Source organism: Talpa occidentalis, unplaced genomic scaffold (genome assembly GCF_014898055.3).
Source record: "Talpa occidentalis isolate TD23 unplaced genomic scaffold, MPIMG_talOcc4v2.1 talOcc4.7, whole genome shotgun sequence".
Taxonomy (NCBI): Eukaryota; Metazoa; Chordata; class Mammalia; order Eulipotyphla; family Talpidae; genus Talpa; species Talpa occidentalis.
In genome coordinates, this window is record NW_023605083.1 from 132,617,461 (window position 1) to 132,640,186 (window position 22,726).

At 46.4% G+C, this 22,726-nt stretch overlaps 1 protein-coding gene across 3 annotated transcripts in view; it reads right to left on the reverse strand.

Annotated features, from left to right (window-relative positions):
* The window catches only part of GRB2 (growth factor receptor bound protein 2), a 69,601-nt gene that overhangs the window by 39,732 nt on the left and 7,143 nt on the right, over window positions 1–22,726 (reverse strand). For 2 of the 3 annotated variants that reach the window (XM_037495322.2, XM_037495323.2), the window contains exon 2: window positions 20,377–20,590. In XM_037495322.2, coding sequence (XP_037351219.1) covers window positions 20,377–20,454 — 78 coding nt within the window. In that variant the 5' untranslated portion in view covers window positions 20,455–20,590. Of the gene's footprint in view, window positions 1–20,376; window positions 20,684–22,726 lie in introns of those variants that run through there. The other variant, XM_037495321.2, reaches the window with a different exon arrangement.

A 22,726-nucleotide genomic window follows, 5' to 3' on the forward strand; every position in this document is an offset into this window, starting at 1 on the left:
TCTTCTCCTACTATAAAATAAAGCAAGATAAAAATAGCATTTGATAAATTTTAAAAGAATGTGACCCTAGGGGGCCTCCCTGGTGGCTCAGGGGTTAAAGACAGGGCTATCAAGCTAGCCACTGTGGCATGAATATGATACCCAGCCAGGGAGGTAATCCACATGGCGCAGCAAAACGCCCTTGTCTCACTCACTGCTCCCCTCAGCAGTGTATCTCAGTAGATCCACCTGTTCCGCTCCCTACTCTGTCTCTGACAAATCCTCTCACCCCCTCCCCACACCTCTGGCCTACACCTCTGTTATGGTATGCATAAATAAATCTTAAAAAACAAAATGACCCTAGAAATAGGTTAAGAGTTACTGCAACAGCAATTCAATTAGTTCTTAAATCAGTAACTAAACAGATCAGTGACTGGCAGGTAAACTGGTGTGTCACACACACCTGTGTCAGCACAGGTGGAGAGACTGGCTTCTCTCCACACATTCTGAGTGCCTTCCAGGGTTTTAGGAGTGGCACATGGCAGCTTTCTGATGAAATGGAGACAAGCAGAGTACTTTTCCTTGACAACCAACAGCACTGGTGACAGAAGGGGGGATACCTGGTTTTCAGGCTTCTCTCTGTGTGAATTAGTTGTTTGACCTGAATTCACTCTGATTCAGTCTAGAAGCTTCTCCTAAACCCACCACGTAAGTACAACAGCATGGCAGGGTGGTGGCAAACATGAAATTAGCACAAGGTTCCCGCACTCCAGGTTCTGGTAACTGAGATGTGGGAATTCTCATTTGGCTCCTTTATTTATAGGCCCTCGCTATTCTTACCATCAGTCATAAAATAAAAAATTAAATTGTACTGTAACCTACTTAAAAAATCTACAGCAATGAAATCCAGCATTTGCCACAAAGGTCATAATCCCATCCATGACTGTATAAAAAGAGGCAGTGAAACAGGAATTGCCTGAAGCAGCGAGTGTGGGGGTGACTCATGTTCTTCAATATTCAGGATGCTTCTTGCTATGAAGGCTGCAGGAAGAAGTTACCTTTTGAGGAATGAGTTGCGTCCTGTTACTGTCACTCACTCCAGCAGTGGGTAGAGTCTGAAGTGTCCATGGTAGCTTTAGTCACACCTCCTCCTACGGTTTAGCATTCAGCCTCTTTTCTTTCCCATCTCTGTTACTCCTACCAAGATCTCCTCGGCCTCACAGTTTGTTCAACATCTCTTGTCCAATTCTGTTATTTCTTTCCTTGTAATAGACTCTAGATTTTAACTCTTCTCTCATCTCATGAATGTATTTCATCAACTTGACTGCAACAAAACAGCTTCCTATTTGATAACTACTACTTTGATATTGAACTGACTACTTGCAATTTTAAGTGCTTACATATTTCGATTAATTTAATCCCTGCCACAATCTCATGAGGTAAGTACTATTAGTATCCCCATTTATCCAGTGAGGGAATTTTGGCACAAAGTAATTTAAAAACTTGCCCAATGTCACACTCATGACAAATGGCACAGCTGAAAGTCTGACCTCGACCGTCTGGCTTCAGTCCAGGCTCTTCATCCCAGGCCACATCTTGCTTCTAACTCCCCTGCTTTCAGCTGAACCCATGTGATCTTCCCTCAGGGCTCACTGTTGCAGGGCCTACTTGAAAATGCGTGCCCTCTGACTGGCCCACAGATCAAAATCTAAACCAGATCAAATTATGCTCAAACGTGCAGCTCTGGTTAGCTGTGCCATTTTATTTATTTATTTATTTATTTATTTATTTATTTATTTATTTATTTATTTATTTATTATTTTGGGTGCAGTTTCACACAAGTTACTTACTCTCTCCGAGTTGCGGTTCCTATATTTTAAAATGCTCTCATCAGGCCGCTGAGAGGATTGAAGAGCAGACTACACAGAGTCCACCTAGCTCCCGAGGCTAATTTTCTTGCCCCACAAGAAAGCTTAAGGTAACATTTGCTCCAGTCCATCTCTGAACTCTTCTCCTCCCATCTAGAAGGCTGTGATTACTCAGATGGCAGCTACTGTTTCATGTGGTATTCCTAGAATCTTGATCCCAAAATTATTTAGTGTACACAATGACTACATTAGATTCTATTCTATTATAAATCTTCTACAATGTTGAATCAGAAGATGTAGTTCATACAGCAGTCCCTCTACACACTATTACAGAATGCCAGCGCTGATCGTCTCCTTGAAACACACTCAAAATTGCTTACTGACCTATATAGAGCCTGCAGAGTTTCTCAGAAATGTATAGTTGTAAGTTCTTCATTTTACATCAAATTACCACTAAAGAGTTGAAATGGGATATATCAAAATAATTTTGCTTTTTAAAAAATGTTGATAGGGCCTCCCGGTGGCACAGCGGTTGAGCGCTGGGTTGCGAAGCTGCCCGCAGCCTCTGCAGCGCCGGTTCGATCCCCGGCTGCTCCCCGGCCACCGGAGGAGGGTCCCGCATGGCGCGACCTCTCCTGCCGCCCGCTGCTCCCCTCAGCAGTGTCCTTCGGTCCTTCTGCCTGCTCTGCTCCCCGCTCTGGCTCTGGTGAATTCTCTCACCCTCCCGCGCTTCTGACTGTACCCAGTGCATGTGTAAACAAAACAAACAAACAAATAAATAAAACATGCCTCTATTAAAAAAAAAGAATTAAAAAAAAGAATTATTTAAAAAAAATAAAAAAAATAAAAAATGTTGATAAACAGTGATTACTTCTTTTTAAAATTTTATTTATGCATACAAGAAATGGGGTGCAGGCCAGAGCTGCAGGGGGTGAGAGGATTCACCAGAGACAGAGAGGGGAGCAGCACAGGCAGATCCACTGAAACACACTGCTGAGGGGAGCAGCGAGACAGGAGAGGTCTGCTGTGCCAAGTGGGTCAGCTCCCTGGCTGGGGATCGAACTCAAGCCATAGTGGCGATAGTGCTGAGACTTGACCTCTAGCTGCCAGGGAGGCCCCTACAGGCACATTTTTTTTTTTTTTTTTAAAGCTTGGACTGAAACCTTCCACAGAGAGCCTAGAAGAACTGAAATGTCAGTCTGTGAACAAATTTTCAGAAGCTGGTCAGATCTGCCCACACTGCCTTCCTCTGAAGACTGTCCAGACTGACCAAGAGTATTTGTACCACTTGTTCCTTCTGACTTCAGGATCATGTTCGGTTTGGACTTGTTCCAGGCTGACTACAACTCTTTGGCACCACAAAGCCGCCTGTCCTAGCTGTGTTGCTAATAAGAGGTCAGAAAGCATCCCTGGAAATACAGAGACCCAAGTAAAAGTCCAAACAGTGGTCAGGGAGCAAAGAGTTCTGGCAAAGACTGAAAAACAAGATGACATTCTTCCTCAACCCACCTCACTTTTAACAGCAAAGTAAATTTGGGAGAGCACCTGATAAGGAAAGACTCCTTCCTGCCATCCAGCCTTCTGCAGAGCTGTTCTCTGGCACCTGCTCTAAGGCCATGACTTGTGTGAACTATGTAAATTAGAACAAGTCATCAGGGTTGCCTCAGAGATGCCAAAGAATTTTTTTTCTTATATACTTAAAGAATAAAGGACAAACTCAGAGCCAAAGGATTCAGAGCCTCTTTCTATAGTGACATTCCTCATATACTTATAGACTACCTGCTGAAATAAAATGCACCATGCATAGAATAAATGATCAAAAAAAGGAAAAACCTGGTGGAAATGGGGACTATTTTTTGAATAGTAATTTTAAAAGAAAACAGTTGAATATTCTCTAGATCACATGCATAGCAAAGTGTATTATACTTTACAAAGACTCAAAGTCGCCTAGAAACTTAGATGGAGACAAAAAAAAGGAATAAGGACCTACAACAGGAATTCAGGAGTTCCTATTTCTGGTTTAGAGCACCTAAATAAAACCAAACACAGCTGAGGCGACATAAGATGCAGCCTGACCTCTGAGATGACCACCTGCCGTGAGGGAAGGAGCCTCACTATGTCTGGACTCACAGCGAGCTGGACGCCCCTGGTGGGGGTACAGCGCTGCCTGACCACAAAGCTGGGCCGAGCAGGAGGCCGAGGACAGGAATTCACTGAGATCTGGGGAAACCAATACTTGGTAGCCGGAGGTGATGATGGTGCTCGGGGCGGTGGAGGGACACCTGAGGGAGAGAGAGAGACTTCTGGAACTCAGGTGTGCTCAACTGTACCCAGGGAGGAACAGGAAGCGGCAGGGTCATCCCAGACAAAAGGGACAGGACTGACGCCCCCCAGATACGCGACAGCTAAGTGTGCAGGGAAAGTCCGCAGCCAACCAAGCACCAGCCAGCATGGATTAAATAGTTACCAGGACCATGTGGTCCGTCATGACCTGACTGGCAAAAATGTTCACAATGAAACACTGCAGGGCTTTTTGGGTGAGGGTATTAAACTGCAAATTTTGGGTGCAAATTAACACAAGGAATCAAAATGACTCCACAATAAGGGGTAGACTTTGCCTAAGATTGTTTCTGTAGAACAAAGTCCTGAAAAGAAAACACGACTGTGGCTTTGCAGAACTCAAAGACATGCTGCCCCGGCCCTCCGTGCTGCCAATGCCGTTGTCACGCATTCGGTCCAAGACCACATCACACATCCAGCGACATAAGAGGTCGCTGCTCAGAAGAGGCAGCCCTGGCCATGACGTCTGAGAGGGCACCCCAGAGGGCCTCCTGTACTAGCACCCTTCTGCTCCTTCCGTTTTCACAAGTGGAGACACAACTCTGGGCGGTGGCACATGCCCAGAGTCGCCAAGAAAGGGGTTTGGGAACTCAAGGGGTCGCAAGGGAAGGAAACAGTGCAACCAGGGAAGAACTCGTGGAAAAGAGAAACATCCCAACCCGATTCTACTCCAAGCTCAGGGCAGCATTCGCCTTTCCCTCCTCTCCGCACCCCCAGCCTCACTTCCAAAGACTGGAACCCACCCAGGCAAAGAGAGGGGGCACTTCAAAGTGAAACCCGAAACACTGTACGCACAGGAACAGCTCCCTGGGTAGGACATGCCACAGTGGGTTGTCCAAAAACTCTCTGCGATGACGGGCACGCGCAGCTACGGAGACCTGCGAACGCGGCCAGTCCACAGAGGACGGGGCGTCTGATTTTGAGCTGAAGCGGCCACCCAGGACTAGTGGCTGTAGCACCGAACAGTGCAAGTCAAGGGCACTGTGCAAACCCTAGGCAGACGGGGGCCAAATACTTCGTGGGCCAGCCTTAAAAGGCCATGAGTCCCCGTTACATGAAAATGAACATCTTCCACAGAAACACCAACCCACAGCCTTTACAAGACAAGCTGTCGTTAAGACCTATCGAGGAGTCAAAAGAATAAATAGTAAACTTGAAGTATTTACACGTATTCGCCAAAACTCATATTCATCTGCCACAGCCAGGATGAGTATCGGGAGGCAGGACCAGGCGCTGGGGTGTCCTGGTGGGTCTCGGCAGAGGATAAGGGCCCCAGGAAAACGCGCACTCCGCCTGGGCATGGGCTTCAGTTCATAACGTATCAGCACGGATTCACTGGCTGCTGACAAATGTACAAATATAAGAAGCTAGCAGCAGGGGCCATGGGGTGTGAGGTACATGGGAACTCTAATATCTTGGCTATATTTTTGTAAATCTAAATATGTTCTAAAATTAAGTCATTTTAAAACTCTATGTTTGAAAACTGGTGTTCAGTAAAATTGCTGTAATGGATTTACTTTCATCTTAAGGAGAGGATCGGAAACCCTGGCTGAACGGACAGGGGCATCGACACCTCACTGCCCGCTGTGTGGGCCGGACAATGATTTGGGGAACTCGCATACTTACTTTTGATGTATTATTGAAAGTGTCAATGTTTTCGGGTCTATGGAAAAATAATGTTGAGGGCCTATAATCACTTAAGTGATTTCCTTTCAAAGCCTTTATGAAAAGGTATATTCCATTTTCCACTTGTTTGACCACATACTTTTTAAACTACCATCTAGATAGTAAATAGCGACTTCTAGGTATCTACTACTCTGTACTACACACACCTATTAAACATAATTAATATTCTAATAGTGGAGAATATAAAAGGTCTAATTCTTCCCATTTTTTTTTTAAGATTTATCTACTTATTTATACAAGCACTGGGTACAGTCAGAAGTGCGGGAGGGTGAGAGAATTCATCAGAGCCAGAGCAGGGAACAGAACAGACTGACGAAATACACTGCTGAGGGGAGCAGCGGGCGCAGCAGGAGAGGTCTGTTGCACCACGCGGGACGACCCTCGCGAGCGGCCGGGGATTGAATAGGCGCTCAACCGCTGCACCACCAGGGGAGGCCCCTAATTCTTCCCATTTTTGAAGGCACTGAAACACTGGTGTTAAGTTCGTGCTATTTTCAACACATGGAAAGTTCGAATTAAAAGTTCACTCAGAAGGCCTCCCAGGTGGCGCAAGGGGGTTAAGATGCAACCTATGAAGCTATCCTCAGCCACTGCAGCCCGAGTTCGACCCCCCACCAGGGAGCTACGCAGATGGTGCAGCAGACCTCGCCTGCTACTCCCTTCAGCAGTGTATTTCAGTCAATCTGCCTGTTCTGTTCCCCACCCTGTCTCTGATGAATCCTCTCATCCCCCACACCTCTGGCCTATACCCCAGTTCTTGTATGCATAAAATAAATCTTTAAAAAAAAAAAAATTAGGGGATGTAGCTAACACAGTTTACAGGGAAATTTAAAGCTATAAAAGCCTGTATTAAAAGGAAAAATATACTATATTTAATTTCTACCTGCGATTGCTACTCATATATATAAAAACTCTAAATCCAAGAGCATGTAATACAAGAACAACTCTTCACCATCTGATAACATGCAGATGAAAAGCAAGTCTTTTTGGCAAGGCCTTTAATACCTAATTGGGAAGGTGTACGAGAAAGAGAAGAAATCTTACACTGTAATGTACAGTACTAACTATCAGCGTGCCTCCCTGATGGCGCAAGGGGTTAAGACACAACCTATGAAGCTGTCCGCAGGCTCTGCAGCAGGAGTTTGATCCCCCGGCCAGCCAGGGAGCTACCCACATTGCGCAGCAGACCTCTCCTGACTCGCCCGCTGCTCCCCTCAGCAGAGTACTTTGGTCAATCTGTCTGTTCTGTTCCCCGCTCTGTCTCTGGTGAATCTTCTCACCCCCCACACCTCTGGCCTGTTACCCCAGCTCCTGTATTCATAAATAAATAAATCTAAAAAAAAAAAAATTACAAAAAAAAAAAACTATCAGCTAATTTTGCAGATTAGTTATTCAGGTGGATATATTACTATTAGGTGCTCAAAGAAGGCAAATAAAGGGCTTCTGAACATCCAGTATGACTTTGCTAGTTAACAAAAGTTAACTATTGGTTTTTTTCTATACCAGAAATTTCCTAAATTTAGAAGGCAGCTAATAAGGTAATAGTCCCAAGGGAAGACCTGCAGTGCTATGAGTTCCCCAGCCAGCACTAAGTGTGGCCATTCATCACAAGTTCATCCAGTTGGAGGTCTGCTATGGACAGTTCCAGCCAACTGTCGGGAAAATTCTTAGCAATTTCAGGTTCAAGATCTACTCTACTCTTACATGTGACTGAGAAAGTCTTATTCATCAGGATGCTCTCCAGTAGCTTGGCAGAGACCTCCTTCGAGCTACTGCTGTTTTCTAAAGAGTACAGCAAACTTAAACCCTGTGTACCCGAGTGGGGGCTGATGGGAAATACAGGTGGAACAGGGATTTGCCAGTTAAAAAGCTGCAGGGACTTCGAAGCAGTGACACCACCGGCGAGAAGGGGTGTCAGCAGAGAAGCCGCCAGCTGACCATGTAGTGGGGTTGGGGCCTGGAACTCAGTCTCTGCTTGGGGACACTGTCTGGAGTAGGGCAGATGACATCTGGCCACTGTGTAAATTTCTCTCTCTCCTCTCCCTTTTCTCACTTCTTGTGTAAATAAATCCTGCTATTGTTTCTTCCTGTGCTGCTTTTTTTGGTCATTTGGGTCTCATGACCCGTGTTCTTAAATATATGGGTGAGGACCACCACCAATTGGGCCAACCTGGTTACCCCAGGTTTGTCCTCTTTCACTTCCAAAGACTAAAGACGAGCTTGCTTTCATTATCAAAATTTTAACTATGGCTTCAACTGTTTCTTACTGCACACAGATAGTAACTATGATTGTATTTATTTATTTATTTATTTTTAAAATAGAGGCTTTTTGATTATTATTATTATTTTTATTTATTTATTTGCTTGTTTGTTTGTTTATACATGCACTGGGTACAGTCAGAAGTGCGGGGGGGTGAGAGAATTCACCAGAGCCAGAGCGGGGAACAGAGCAGGCAGAAGGACCGAAGTTCACTGCTGAGGGGAGCAGTGGGCGGCAGGGGAGGTCTGCGCGCCATGTGGGACCCTCCTCCCGTGGCCGGGGAGCAGCCAGGGATCGAACCGGCGCTGCGGAGGCCGCGGGCAGCTTCGCAACCCAGCGCTCAACCGCTGCGCCACCGGGGAGGCCCTACGATTGTATTTATTAAACACTTCTTACTTCTTGACGGTTACAGAAAAACTGAGCAGCGATTTTTTCTGAGGGTTTTGCCTTTCACATTTTCTAACACTGAGTATGAGGTTTACTGATTTATTTCATTTTATTTTTTAAAGATTTATTTATTTATGCATACAAGATCTGGGGTACAGGCCAGAGATGCAGGGGGCAAGAGGATTCACCAGAGACAGAGTAGGGAACAGAACAGGCAGACTGAAGTACCCAGCTGAGGGAAGCAGCGGGAGAGACAGGAGAGGTCTGCCCGCCATGTGGGTTGCTCCCTGGCTGGCTGGGGATTGAACTCGTGCTGCAGAGGCTTCGGATTACCTCATAGTGCAATGCTTAACCCCTTGCACCACCAGGGAGGCCCCTACTTAATTTTTTTTTTTTTTTTTTTTTTATAGAGGCATGCTTTATTTATTTGTTTGCTGGTTTGTTTGTTTGTTTTGTTTATACATGCACTGGGTACAGTCAGAAGCGCGGGAGGGTGAGAGAATTCACCAGAGCCAGAGCGGGGAGCAGAGCAGGCAGAAGGACCGAAGTACACTGCTGAGGGGAGCAGCGGGCGGCAGGAGAGGTCTGCACGCCATGCGGGACCCTCCTCTGGTGGCCGGGGAGCAGCCGGGGATCGAACCGGCGCCGCAGAGGCCGCGGGCAGCTTCGCAACCCAGCGCTCAACCGCTGCGCCACCGGGGAGGCCCCCCTACTTAATTTTTAAAAAGTTATCTGGATGAAAGGAGGAAAGTATGGCCTAGCTTTCTTTTACACTTTTCAATTAAAAATTCGAATATTTTAAAATGAAGACTGCTGTTTTTTAATGCACAATAGATGACTAAAACCTACTATCTTTCAATCTTTCTCTTAATTTTACTTTTGAAAGCCAGACACTTCGTAGAAGTTGATAATAAAATGTACGCTTGACTGAACTGAATATGGACCAAAGATAAAGGAGAAGTAGAAAAATAAAACTCTGTAAAACAGCAATTGTTGCCTTAGTAATTTTTTTTTTTAAAGATTTATTTATTTATACAAGCACTGGGTACAGTCAGAAGCTCGGGAGGGAGAGGGAATTCACCAGAGCTAGAGTGGGAAGCAGAACAGGCAGACTGACGAAATACACTGCTGAGGGGAGCAGCGGGCGCAGCAGGAGGGGTCTGTCACACCATGTGGGACCCTCGTCTGCAGGTGGGGATCGAACCTGCGCTGCGGAGGCTGTGGGCAGTTTCACGACCCAGCACTCAACTGCTGCACCACCGCAGAGGCCCAGCCTTAGTAATTTTGACTTTGGTTAAAAGCACATACCATTATTTTTCACCGTCACTGGCGCTGGATGCACTAGCTAGTTCTAGGGCCCATCAGTGTATTCTCGAGGAAAAGGGCTGAGCCTGTTTCGAGTTCTCATTGTGTGCTCTGCAGTCTTTGACAGCCTAGAAGGCGCAGGATGTATGTGCTTCCTGCACCATGAGCCTTACTATGAAACAAGTTTATTCCATGAAGTATATAAAAAAACAAAATCGGTCCTAAAAGGTTTGTTCACTTGCAAACTGACATCTGGAAAATACTGCAGTGTTTTGGTTTTTAGTGCTTTTCTGATTAGGAGACTAATGCATGCTTGTAAAAACACCCAGCAAAGAAATGAATGTCACAGAAAGGGAGAGGTGTCTACAATTCAGAGAAGCCAGCCAGCATGTTCCAACAGGACAGTTTTCTTGTTTCTTTACACTACAGTACATGTGAGTGAGGATGTTCAGAAAATCACTCTACCTTTTTCTCAGAAGCTCTCAGCTGCTTCTGGCTCGAAAGCTAAACATTTGCAGCATTAACTAAACAAAGCCTGGTCTGTCTGTCTCCGTATTTTTTTTCCAAAATGAGCTGGGATAGTCTCTCTAGAAGTGGTTCATTTAGCCAAAGATGTAAAGGTGAATTAAAACTACATCTATAAATACACACAAATTTCTCCGCTCTCAAAATGACTTATTAACTTACCTTGACACAGTTATAAAAGCAAATTAATCACCTGAAGGAATAGCACGTAATAAAATAAATGTACCTCAGAAAAACAATGTGCTGCTGTTGGGCTTCCCCGGTGGCGCAGCGGTTGAGCGCTGGGTTGCGAGGCTGCCCGCAGCCTCTGCGGCGCCGGTTCGATCCCCGGCTGCTCCCCGGCCCCCGGAGGAGGGTCCCACATGGCGCGCAGACCTCTCCTGCCGCCCGCTGCTCCCCTCAGCAGTGTACTTCGGTCCTTCTGCCTGCTCTGCTCCCCGCTCTGGCTCTGGTGAATTCTCTCACCCTCCCGCGCTTCTGACTGTGCCCCAGTGCTTGTATAAATAAATAAATAAATCTTTAAAAAAAAAAAAAAAAAAAACAATGTGCTGTTGTCAAGTACTTTGGATGCTGAGGGAAGAGGTTTAATCACTTTAGAAACCTGGGTTCACAAGCCTGTAAAATGCTGTCAAACTACAAGATAATGGCCTGTGTTCACGGTGACTAGAGAAAGCAAGCAGCGTTAGCTGTGCTATTATGTTTTCTGGCTACAGATTTCTGGCCATTCTCATTTAGTTTTTTTTAAAAGATTTTATTCATTTATACATGAACTGGGGTACAGGTCAGAGGCGCAGGAGGGTGGGAGGATTCACCAGAAAGAGTGGGGAGCAGAACAGACAGACGGACCGAAGACACTGCTGAGGGGAGTAGGGAACAAGACAGGAGAGGTCTGCCAGGCCATGTGGGTTTCTCCCCGGCTGGCCGGGAATCGAACCATGCTGCAGAGGCTACAGACAGCTTCACAGTGTGGTGCTCAACCTGCTGCACCACCGGGGAGGCCCCCACTCTCATTTATCTTTATCACAAGTATGCAATCTGTGCAGTCCCTTTGGACAACAGAGCAACATATCAAAAGCCTCCTCCTAGATCATGAATTATTATTAGGAACAAGCTAAATACTCAGCAGCAGGGAAATAATTGTAGAGCACAAACTTTAAAAATATTTAAAAATTTTAAGGGCCTCCACGGTGGCGCTGTGGGTTGAGCACAGTGCTGTGAAGCTGTCCGTAGCCTCTGCAGTGTGGGTTCGATTCCTGGCTCGCCAGGGAGATTCCTACATGGTGCGGCAGACCTCTCCTGTTGCGTCCCTGCTCCCCTCTGCAGTGCCTTCGGTCCATCTGCCTGTTCGGCTCCCTGCTCTGTCTCTGGTGAATCTCCTGTGCCTCTGGCCTGTACCCCAGCTATTGTATCAATAAAAATTAAGTCAAAAAAAAAAAATTAAAAATTGGTCAAATTGACATGGGAGGGCCTCCCCGGTGGCGCAGCGGTTGAGCGCTGGGTTGCGAAGCTGCCCGCGGCCTCTGCGGCGCCGGTTCGATCCCCGGCTGCTCCCCGGCCACCGGAGGAGGATCCCACATGGCGCGCAGATCTCTTCTGCCGCCCGCTGCTCCCCTCAGCAGCGTACTTCGGTCCTTCTGCCTGCTCTGCTCCCCGCTCTGGCTCTGGTGAATTCTCTCACCCTCCCGCACTTCTGACTGTACCCAGTGCATGTATAAACAAAACAAACAAATAAATTATATAAATAAATAAATAAATAACCATGCCTCTATTAAAAAAAAAAAACTATTTAAAAAAAAAATTGACATGGGAAAGTGGTAGCATATGCTGTATGTTAAGCCCACAACAATATGGCATTATAAAAATGTGTGCATAATGATAAAGCCTCGGCGAGATCTGAAATAGTGAAAATACTGGAGTGGGAGGGAGATTTATGCAGAGTTTTCAGTTTTCTATCTTCCCCCCATCTATATTAAAATAATTTTAAATGTTACAAGTAAAATGGAAATAATGCTAATTTAACAAAATGTTGTAGATAACCAATACCCTTTGGCAACCCACTCCATACTATTTATCTATGAAAGTAAAAATGTATGAAATAATGTCATAACAAGGACACGCAATGATGAATAGTCTTGCTGACAACACATACTCCTTCCTTGTTCTCTGTGAAGCCTACAGTTTCAAGGGCTAAACAGCATTTCTTCTCACTTTATAATTAAACTGATGTTTTTTCTATTTTTCAAAAGTAAAATGTTGCAAAGGGCTGCTTAGCCTACATTTTAAAAGTCCACCATTAAACTAAAGAATTAGTTAAAAATTAAAGTTATTGAAAAGCTTTCAGCATTTTACTACTGAATTATTGAACTACTGATTTTTACTGAACCAATTATTACTAATAATTGTACCTATTTTGATAAAAATTAGGACAGAAAACACAAGAACTGCTGCTAGAAATGAGTCCAAAGCAGCCTCTGTATTTCCCCACAAGGTAAAGAGGAAACATTTAAACATTATTTATAGCACCTTCAAGAATTAAAAAAAGTTGTTGGGGGGAAAAAGTGTTTATTCTTGGCATTGAGAGCAGAGAGAATGTTCTCCCAGGTCCTCACTGAGGACACTTATAGATAATAAAAGACTCCTTAACATCCTTAGAGTAAATACAGTGAAGAGTTTTCTGAGATGCTTTCTCCTGACCCCACTAATGTCAGCCAGCAGCATAATCCCAAAGCTCCGTTCAGCCAAAGAGGCTCCAGAAGGTAAGCTGCCTGGGGATCCACCTCTCTGCTTTCAGCTTTAATTCTAACAGGCTGAAGACTTCTGAGAATGGAGAAACTACTGTCTTTCACACATCTCTACCAACACCAGGCTTCCAGACACTCTGGGCCCAGGTTTGACTAGTTCTGAGCCTGAGGCAGCAGTGGGACAAGCACCTGGCTAGTTTTATGGCAGACTCCTGGGATTAACAGTCACCAGGAGTGGGGCTGACATCCTCTCATCAACGCTGCACCTCAACAGTGTTAACAAAACCTAGAACAGAGCACCATCTCCTTTCCTCCAGTTCTGCCTTAGTGCCCCTCCCCGCAGCCTGGCTGCCCAGGGCCTCAGTTACCTGCAGTCAAGCAGGCTCCGAAGATACTATGTCAAGACACTTTAAGAGACACCACAGTCACAGAACTTCTGATAAGGCGTACTATTAAAATTCTATTTTCTTATTAGTTATTGTCAATATCTTGTTGTGTCTACTCTATAAATCAAACTCTATTATAGGCATGTAGGTACAGGCATGTAGTCAGGGCAAAAGGTTCAGTACTGCGTGTGGTTTCAGACTTCCATGGTGGGGAGAGGGAGGAGTCTTGCAATGTATCCCCTGCCTATCAGGGGTGATACCTACTGTGAGTTAGTTATTGGTTCTTTTAAACCTCACCTGACCCTAGGAAAGCAGATGCTATTGTTACCACTTGACAGACGGGCGCACCCAAGCAAAGCCTCTAAGCAACCAGCCCACGTCCCAGTATGGGGGTCGAACCCTGTGCACCTGTGCTTTACTAGCGCCTTCAGGAGTCCCTCATTCCACATCCACAGCGGCAAAACTTAGGGAGGATCTGTGAAAGAGATTCAAATTTCCTTCAAAAAGTCATTGTGGGGCCTCCCCTGGTGGCGCAGCGGTTGAGCGCTGGGCTGTGAAGCTGCCTGCAGCCTCTGCAGCGCCGGTTCAATCCCTGGCCACCGGCGAGGGTCCCACATGGCGCGCAGACCTCTCCTGCTGCCCGCTGCTCCCTCAGCAGTGTATTTCAGTAAATCTGCCTGCTCCGCTCTATGCTCTGGTGAATTCTCTCACCCTTCGCGCTTCTGACTGTACCCAGTGCTTGTATAAATAAATAAATAAATAAATAAATAAATAAATAAATAAATAAATCTTAAAAAAAAAAAAAAAAGTCATTGTGAGTCACTCTAAAGAGATCTCCGAGTGGCGAGATATTAAGCACAGAGAAGCTGAACTTTAGCCTCAAGATTGAAAAGCAGATTAACCCTCAACCATTAAAAAATCTACCAACCCCTGACCACTTTCTCTTCCTGGAATATCCAACAAGATAACAGTGAGGCAAAATGTTCACTTTTTACTCTTTGGATATAACTTTAGAGCTTTACTAAAACTGATCAATTTAGTAACAAAGTAGTAAGAACATACAAGAGGAGTAACAGTCACCTGAAACCCAATCAGATGCAGATAACCAGCACCTCTTGGGCCATGGCTCAGAAAGGAGTCTCACTATTTAAAAGCAAACAGAAAGAGAGCAATAAACCTAAATGGGCCTTCTGTCCAGTTTGACCTCATCTGGGTATGAAAAGGCCCTACAGGGTGGTAGTTAAAAACATGGAAGCTGGGGCCTTCCCTGGTGGCGCAGGCAGTTGAGCGCAGCGCTGTGAAGCTGTCCGCAGCCTCTGCAGTGCCGGGTTGATCCCAGCCTGCCAGCGAGAGTCCCACATTGCGCGACAGACCTCTCCTGTTGCGCCCGCTGCTCCCCTCAGCAGTGTATTTAGTCAGTCTGCCTGTTCTGTTCCTGGCTGTCTCTGGTGAATCCTCTCACCCTCCCATGCATCTGGCCTGTACCCTGGTTCTTGTTTAAATAAATAAATAAAATCTTTTTTTTAAAAAAAGTAGCTTAAAAAAAAAAAAAAAAACCATGCAAGCTGGACTGAAACTGGCCTGAACTCGAGTCCTAACTTAGTAACTTCTCAGGTTCCTGATCAGTAAAATGGGGTTAACAACACCAGTCTTTATAGGATTATTGCTAGGGTTAATATTTATTAGGGCAAGGAGCTACTAAGCAGCTCAGTATATTAGTCACATTGTTACTTTTTAACAGAGGGTCTATTTAAAGATTGCTCTGAGCTGTGTTGATGAGCTTTGCCTCAATTCTAGCTCCTTCCTGCTACTCTAGCTTATTGACACCTGTCTACCTACTTGCCCAGCCCCCTACTGATAGACTACTTCTTGGTGTTGTCTTTTTGGTTAATATGATCATTCCACTGATTTGAAGATGCCCCTCTTGACACATTCTAATATCTCTGAAATGCATCTTACAAATAATAGCATTTCATAAAACTGCAGAAATTTCTAGGTTGCACTCAGTCGTTGAAAATATCCTTCTATGTTTTTAGAAACTGGTTTGAGAAGTTTCTTAGAATAAATTCTTAAAAGGGGAACTGCTGGGTCATTTTGTTCTGATACAAATCGCCAAGCCACAGCTTGAAAAGACTAATAGACACAGACTTCCTCAGGCAGGAGGTGACAGTATCCACTTCACCATACCTCAGCAGGAGGCAGGGCCCATCATTATCATCTTTGCTAATCTGACAGGAAAAATGACCTCGTTTTTTTTGTGTGTGGGTTTTTTTTTTTCCTCCATTCACTATTGAGGTCAACTTACTTTAGCTGGAAAGTCCAATAAGTCACCAGGTAGAAGTGCCACAAGTCAGCCGTGCTTGGGAAGTGAGCGAGGCAGACCCTTGGATACCTTGTACCTCTTGTCCGTCCCATCTACCAGGTTAAGAAGGGCGCTGAAGCACTGCACGGGGGGGGGGCACCACAGCCAGACCCAAGACCAAACCCACTTACTAGATGTGTGAACCCAAACAAATCCCTTCACTTCTTAGCCTGTTTCTGGACCCACAGGTCACAACATTTCAGGGACCACCATCATACACAATGCCTGATCTCCTGGCCGAGAGAAATGCTCACGATGGTACTAACCAATGGTGACCCCAAATGGCCACTCACCAGCCCAGAGGTGAAATGTCAAAGATCCCAAAGGAACACTTCATTTCTGTACTCCACGAGGAGTCCTGAATAGGCACTGAAAGTTCATTCTTAGCACCTATTTGGCAAATAGTACACTGGACTGAAGGGAAATGAATATAAAGAAAGGCAAGCAAATGATTCTGCTGCATGAGAACTCGGTCATTCCTACAGATGACACGCAACACTCTGGGCTTAGGCCTATCATCTGGCAAAGAAATGCTTCCACAACATATAGTAGGACTTTGAAGGAAAAAAACCTACCTCAACCTCTCATTTTGTGTGTCTGATAATCCAAACACCTGAAATGAGGCTTGTGTACCGAAACGCAGGTGCAACCAGTGCACCAGTCAGCCCTCCCCAGACCCCGGCACCCAGGAGCAAACCCAGTGGGCCTTCTCAGTTACACAGGAGCCTTATTCACGTGCCCCCGGCCGACAGGCAGAGGTGCCGTTATTCTCCTTCTGCATTTCTGAAACCACTGGCTCCTTCTTGCGGTCTTCCGCAGGCTCTTGTCCCCCCTGATCACCAGGGCCGGCCAGGCTTCCCTCCTGGCGATCCAGTACAAATGCAAACACCAGCTGAAAACCTTCAGAGGCTCCTTATGAAGATCACACTCTGCTGGGCTTTTCTTCTCTGGCTCCAGGTCCACCTTCTCCATTACGTCACAGTCCAGATCTTATTCTAGCCTTCCTACCTCAAACACAGCCAGCTCACCTGCTCCCTTTTCCTCACCTACCCCTGTTGGCCTGCAGGGTCCAGCCTGAGGGTCACATCCACACAGGTACAGGCCAGAGGTGTGGGGGGTGAGAAGATTCACCAGAGACAGAGTGGGGAACAGAACAGGCAGACTGACCAAAGTACACTGCTAAGGTGAGCAGCGGGCGAGTCAGGAGAGGTCTGCTGTGCCATGTGGGCAGCTCCCTGGCTGGCTGGGGATCGAACTTGTGCTGCAGAGGCTGCCAACAGCTTCATAGCTTAACCCCTTGCGCCATCAGGGAGGCCCCTAAAGAAGTCTTAAAGAAGTTTTAAAAGGTTTTTTCTGTTCTAAAAATGGTCTCATTTTCTATGCCTCTGCATAGCATTTCACACAATCACCTCAGTTCTTTCATTTAGTTTCAGAGTTCCTGAAGGGAAAATAGCACTTTTTATATTTCTTCCCAATTCTCAAGGCACCCTGTCCCAGGATCCTGCCCTGGGATCCGGTTCATGAAGATGTAGAGGAAAGGCTCCCTGAAACAGGACCTGTGCACACGGTGGCAGGGCCGTGTGTGCCAAATCTAAGGCAGTTTAGGAACTGCCAGAAGCAGCGAGTGCCCGACAGTAGAAAACACCTATATACCTACCACTGGTTATCTTCTAGACTTGAGAGAAAACACAAAACCACCTCCAGCAGGGGCCGGGCCAGAGTCTGAGAGCTCAAAAGGGTCTCCTGCTCCCAGGGAGCACTGTTTCAAGTCTGTGCACATGGAACCCCACATGGCGACTTTTATGTCAGCACGGCCTTTTCTGTGCTTGGGGAACCCAGTCAGGGGAGAGGCCCACAGCAGTGGAGAAACCGGAGAATCTTAGGTTCATTTCAGCACACAATGCCTGAGACCTGCAACTGAAGAGCAATCCCTTCCATTTCTAAGCGCTGTCCCCACTACCCCCAAAAGTGGCATGGCTTGTAAGAGGGAAAGTAACAAAGGGAAAGTAACAGTGAAGCATTCAGTTCTATTTTCGGCTGCCTGCAAAATGTTTTTATTTTTTGTCTCTCTTCTCTATGCAGGACAAGCAGACAGAGAGCAGGGAAGTGGCCATAAGTCAGCGCTGAGCCACTACCAAAAGCTGCAGCAGAGGCTGTGAGCCTTCTGGACTTTCCCCGAGTAGAGGCTGAGCCCTTTCCATTTCATTATCTCCATGTGTGTTCAGCACCCGCACACACATGTCCCGTATCAAGAAAGGGCATATATATATATATATATATATATATATATATATATGCCTGTTTCAGTCAAGTCAAGTAGCCAGTGCAATTCCAGTTAAACAGGTTTCGGCTCACAAGTTACCAAGTCAATTCAAAGCCATTCAAATGAAGCCCCATTACTCCTTGAAGCAGCAAATGAGCAAAATGTTTTTTCTTTTTAACAGTTCTTAAGACCAAGCAGTGGCCCTCCTCCTCTTCACTTAGCTGTTGCACAGAATTATGAGACAAAGAACAACTACTGTATCCTCACCCTTTCCCCCCCCCCTTTTTTGGAGGAAAGCCACAAGATTACTAACAAACAGCTAATGGCCACCATTCAAAAGCAATAATGGCATCATGACTTCATATGCCAGTTATCCAGCAAACTGCAGAGAACCAAACATATGCATTTTTCAACCTCCCCAAAGAAAATCTGAAAGTAAATGTGAGCCCTCTGATTTATTCTCTCTCCTACTACACACATTTCCAGGGGACTGTTAAGCAGTATCATCTTTTCTAATTATAGAACAGGAGAGAAGACTTCACACTTGTTCAAGAGTTGACCCATGAATTTATAAAAATGTTCATGGTTGCATCAAGAAAGTCAGTGATAGTAAACAGGGCACATTCTAATCTAAAAATTCTTAACAACAGACACCAAATCCCTGGTTTTGTTTTAACTTGTTGCTTTAGTGCTACATACAATGGAACAGACAAAAGAAAAATATCAACTACCAGGTTCAAGACGAAGCGTAATGGAGAAATCCACCCAAACGTGGCCCAAAGGGTGACTGCATCAGCTACAGATGTGGGTGCTTGAGGAGCCAATCTCATCACAGACAGGCTACTGCCGTGACCTGTGAGAACAAGCCCTCACCAGGATCCTCTGGACACAGATGATACAATTTAGCCTACTTCTCATGTGCTCTGATTTCTAGCACTCTCAGAAAACAAACAGAACATGGCACTCAAACCGCTGGCTGCTTCTGGCTGCTTTCTGACAATTCAGTGACTCTGAGAACCCCAAAAGAGCATGACATCATGAACAGAGCTTTGAAATGAACACAAACACACCAGTTCTCTTCCCTGTAAAGGGCTCTGCAGTGTCCCCCTCCACGAGGCACAAGCTGCCTTTCCAACACTAGGAAACTGCCGTGCGGAGTGCTTCAGAGAACTCTATGTCCTGGGCCCATGAGCAAACCAAAAACTATCCACAGGTCTATACATCTTCAGACAGAAAAAACACATTCGTCCTTTTATAAAGGGCCTTATGTCTACAATTTCACTTCCTCTTTATAAAATTTCTATCATTTCCTTCAAGGGTGATGAATGCATGGGCAGCAAGTCCCAGCCATGAGACTAAGGGTGAGCGGACAGACTGGCAGAGGTGGAGACAGTGACTGTGTAAACCCTACACTTCGGGCTTTTCTGCGGTACAGTCCTCCACAACACCCACCCTCGTAAAAATAAATTACATTTCCCAAAGGGCAAGCGGCTCCATCCAATTGGGTAAACAACATGATTACCATGTGCCAGGTGGGAAGGAACCCTCATGTGAACAGTGGGCTCAAGATGAGCTGCAAACCTAAAGCAGCTTATTTTTAAATTGTCAGCAGGTTTCCTTTGTGCAATTAAGAGTTTAATATGGGGGAACTGCTCCTCAAGTTTCTTTTGAGAAAAACTGAAATCTTTGTACAACAGCAAGTTGAACCTTATTATTTAGAATTCCAATCATTTCCAGAAAGAATAAAAATACACGGAGGTTCCTGAGCGGGTTTTGGCATATACTTCTAACTACCTCTCTAAAGCAGGGTAATTAATTTCTAACCTACTAGGATCACATTCCACAACGCAAAAATCTTTTGACTGTGTAAAATAAGACTAATTGAGTGCTTTTACATAAACACTTCAAGTTTAGATCTTTAAAAAAAATCCTTTTTAATAAAACTCTACATGGTAAATCAATCGACTCTAATACTTCCTTACCAACTACCCTGCTTTGACTGTACTTGAAATAGAACCAATATCAACAAGCAAACAGAAACACTCGAAGCATCCACACAAAGGCAGTTAGAGACAGACATCACAACAACCCTCTGAAGTCATATTTAATATTCTGCTCAGCCTCTGCCTCAGCCACCCCGATCACACCCAGCAGAGAGTGAGCAAGTGGGCAATGAGAAGACGACAGCGCAGCTTCTTTGTGTGTGATCCGGGCGGAGGAAGGTAGGTGAGGGCAGGAGAGGCCCTCCGGCATTTGCTTGGCATCAACGCTTACCTTGAGGATGTCCCCTCTTTTGAAGCTCAGCTCGTCGTCAGCAGTAGCTTTGAAGTCATATTTGGCGATGGCTTCCATTCTGAGTACCGCTCAGAGCTCGGCAGCCTGAAGCAGGGGGAAGGGAGTCTTCCCTGCTGAAGCAACCCAGTGCTCTGGGCTCAGCTCGCCTGTCTTCTGGGACTCACGCCTGCACTCCAGGACACACGATGCCACCCTGAATCAGAAGAGGGGTGATTGAGAGAAGAGGCTGGGATCGAAGGCAGCCCCGCCCTGCCAAGCAGCCTGCGGTCCCAGCCCCCACGCCCCCTGGCTCGCCGGGGCTCAGCCCTCCTCCCTCCCTCTCAGGCTAGAGCCCAGATCTCCTTCTTCCTCTTTTCAGCCTCAGCCCCCAGGCGACTGACGGGCCCGCCGGCCAATGGCGGCAGCTGCTAGAGCTATTCCAGAACACACTTCCTCTTCCTTCCCGCTGGGTGTGCGCGGGGTGCAGGAACCGGCTGGAGTCCACTCAGTCTCCACCTTTCCTCCCTCACCCCTTGCTCTTCTCCAGGCACCCAATGCAGCTGTCGGAGGGAGGGGGGGCCCGGGGGGACACGGGCCCTACTTTTCTCAAATAGGCCTATCTCCCTGCCAACCCTCCAGGTCTCTGAAAATGCTGGGTCCCACTACCCACAGTTCAAAGCAAGCGGGCAAGCTTTGGTCCCGAGCTGCTGGAACTCTGCTCAGAAACTAACTCCAGGTCGCTCCCTGGGAAGGGGAAAGCGTGGCCCCAGGAAATGGTGCTTGCTCACTTCCCACTCCCAGCACAGGCCGCTCTCCCACCACTTCCCAGAGTGACCAGAGAAAGGAAACCCAGCTAAGACAGCCCCTTGCTGGTGGAGACATGTTCTTGCATAAGGCTCCCTCTCCCCGGAAGACCCCCAAAATCTTGGGATCCCCAATCGCCCTTGAAATAGACTTCCAAGGGGCCTCCCGGGTGGCGCAAGGGGTTAAGCACAGCACTATGAAGCAATCTGCAGCCTCTGCAGCAAGAGTTCCAGCCCCGGCCAGCCAGGGAGCAACCCACATGGCGCGGCAGACCTTTCCTGACTCGCCCGCTGCTCCCCTCAGCAGTGTACCTTGGTACACTGCCTGTTCTGTTCCCCACTTTGTTTCTGGTGAATCCTCTCATCCCCCTGCACCTCTGGCCTGTCCCCCCCAGCTCTTGTATGAATAAATAAATCTTAAAAAAAAAAAAGAGGGCCTCCCTGGTGGCACAGCGGGTTGAGTGCCCTGCTGTGAAGCTGTCTGTAGCCTCTGCAGCGCTGGTTCGATTCCCAGCCAGCCGGGGAGAGACCCACATGGCGTGGCAGACCTCTCCTGCTTCGCCCGCTGCTCCCCTCAGCAGTGTCTTCAGTCCGTCTACCTGTTCTGTTCCCCGCTCTGTCTCTGGTGAATCCTCTCACCCTCCCACTCCTCTGACATGTACCCCAGTTCTTGTATAAATAAAAATAAATCTTAAAAAAAAAAGAATTCCACACCCCCTCAAAAAAGGAAGGAAGAAATAGATGTCCAAGGTTCAGTATTCCTTTCTAACCAACATAGAGAGCAAAACTGAAGTCTTAATCTATACTTGATTAGAACGTGAGCTGCCAGGTCTTGTCTGGGAAAGAAAGTATAGGGAGGTGCCAGAAAGCCAACACAGCTACCCTGAGAACAGCTGCTTTTCTAAGAGGCCCAAGAGTGCTAAAACAACCCAAATTGCAGCTCACAGGTGATGTCTGTAATGACCCTTAGGTGGTGTATCAGGTGATGCTGAGCTGTGGGCTGATCACAGCCGGCCCCAGCGTGAATACTGCACGCTAGTCCTCTGCACAACTGAAGAAAAACAAAGCCCCATTCTTGACCGGTCTCTATTTCATATTGGCTAAATAAAAGCAGCAAACACAGACACAGGCAGAATGGGGACAAATTATTTATAGTGACACCCTTCTTAGATAATTACCACCTAGCAGAAAACTCATTTGAGGGGCACAAGTGATTATTCTTTTGTTCTAAAGTTAACAACTGGGGCACGAACCAGGCGTAGCTGTAAATGGGCTATGCAGCAATCCAGCCGGGAAGATTCAGGTTAAAGGGAACTGAGTATCACCAAGGAGGAAAGAAATCACCTGGTAACAAAAAGGTCTTCAAACTCTGAAAGCAAACATTGTACCACCAGGACAGTGGACACCCAGAGCTCTGGCTCCGAGGGGGGAAAGAGGAGAAAGAATTCTAGCAGATACTGAACACACAGATTAGTCTTGGGATATTTATCTTTGTGCGGCCTTAAACACCCTGTACCTACACTCTCTACTACTTTGTCACACTAATC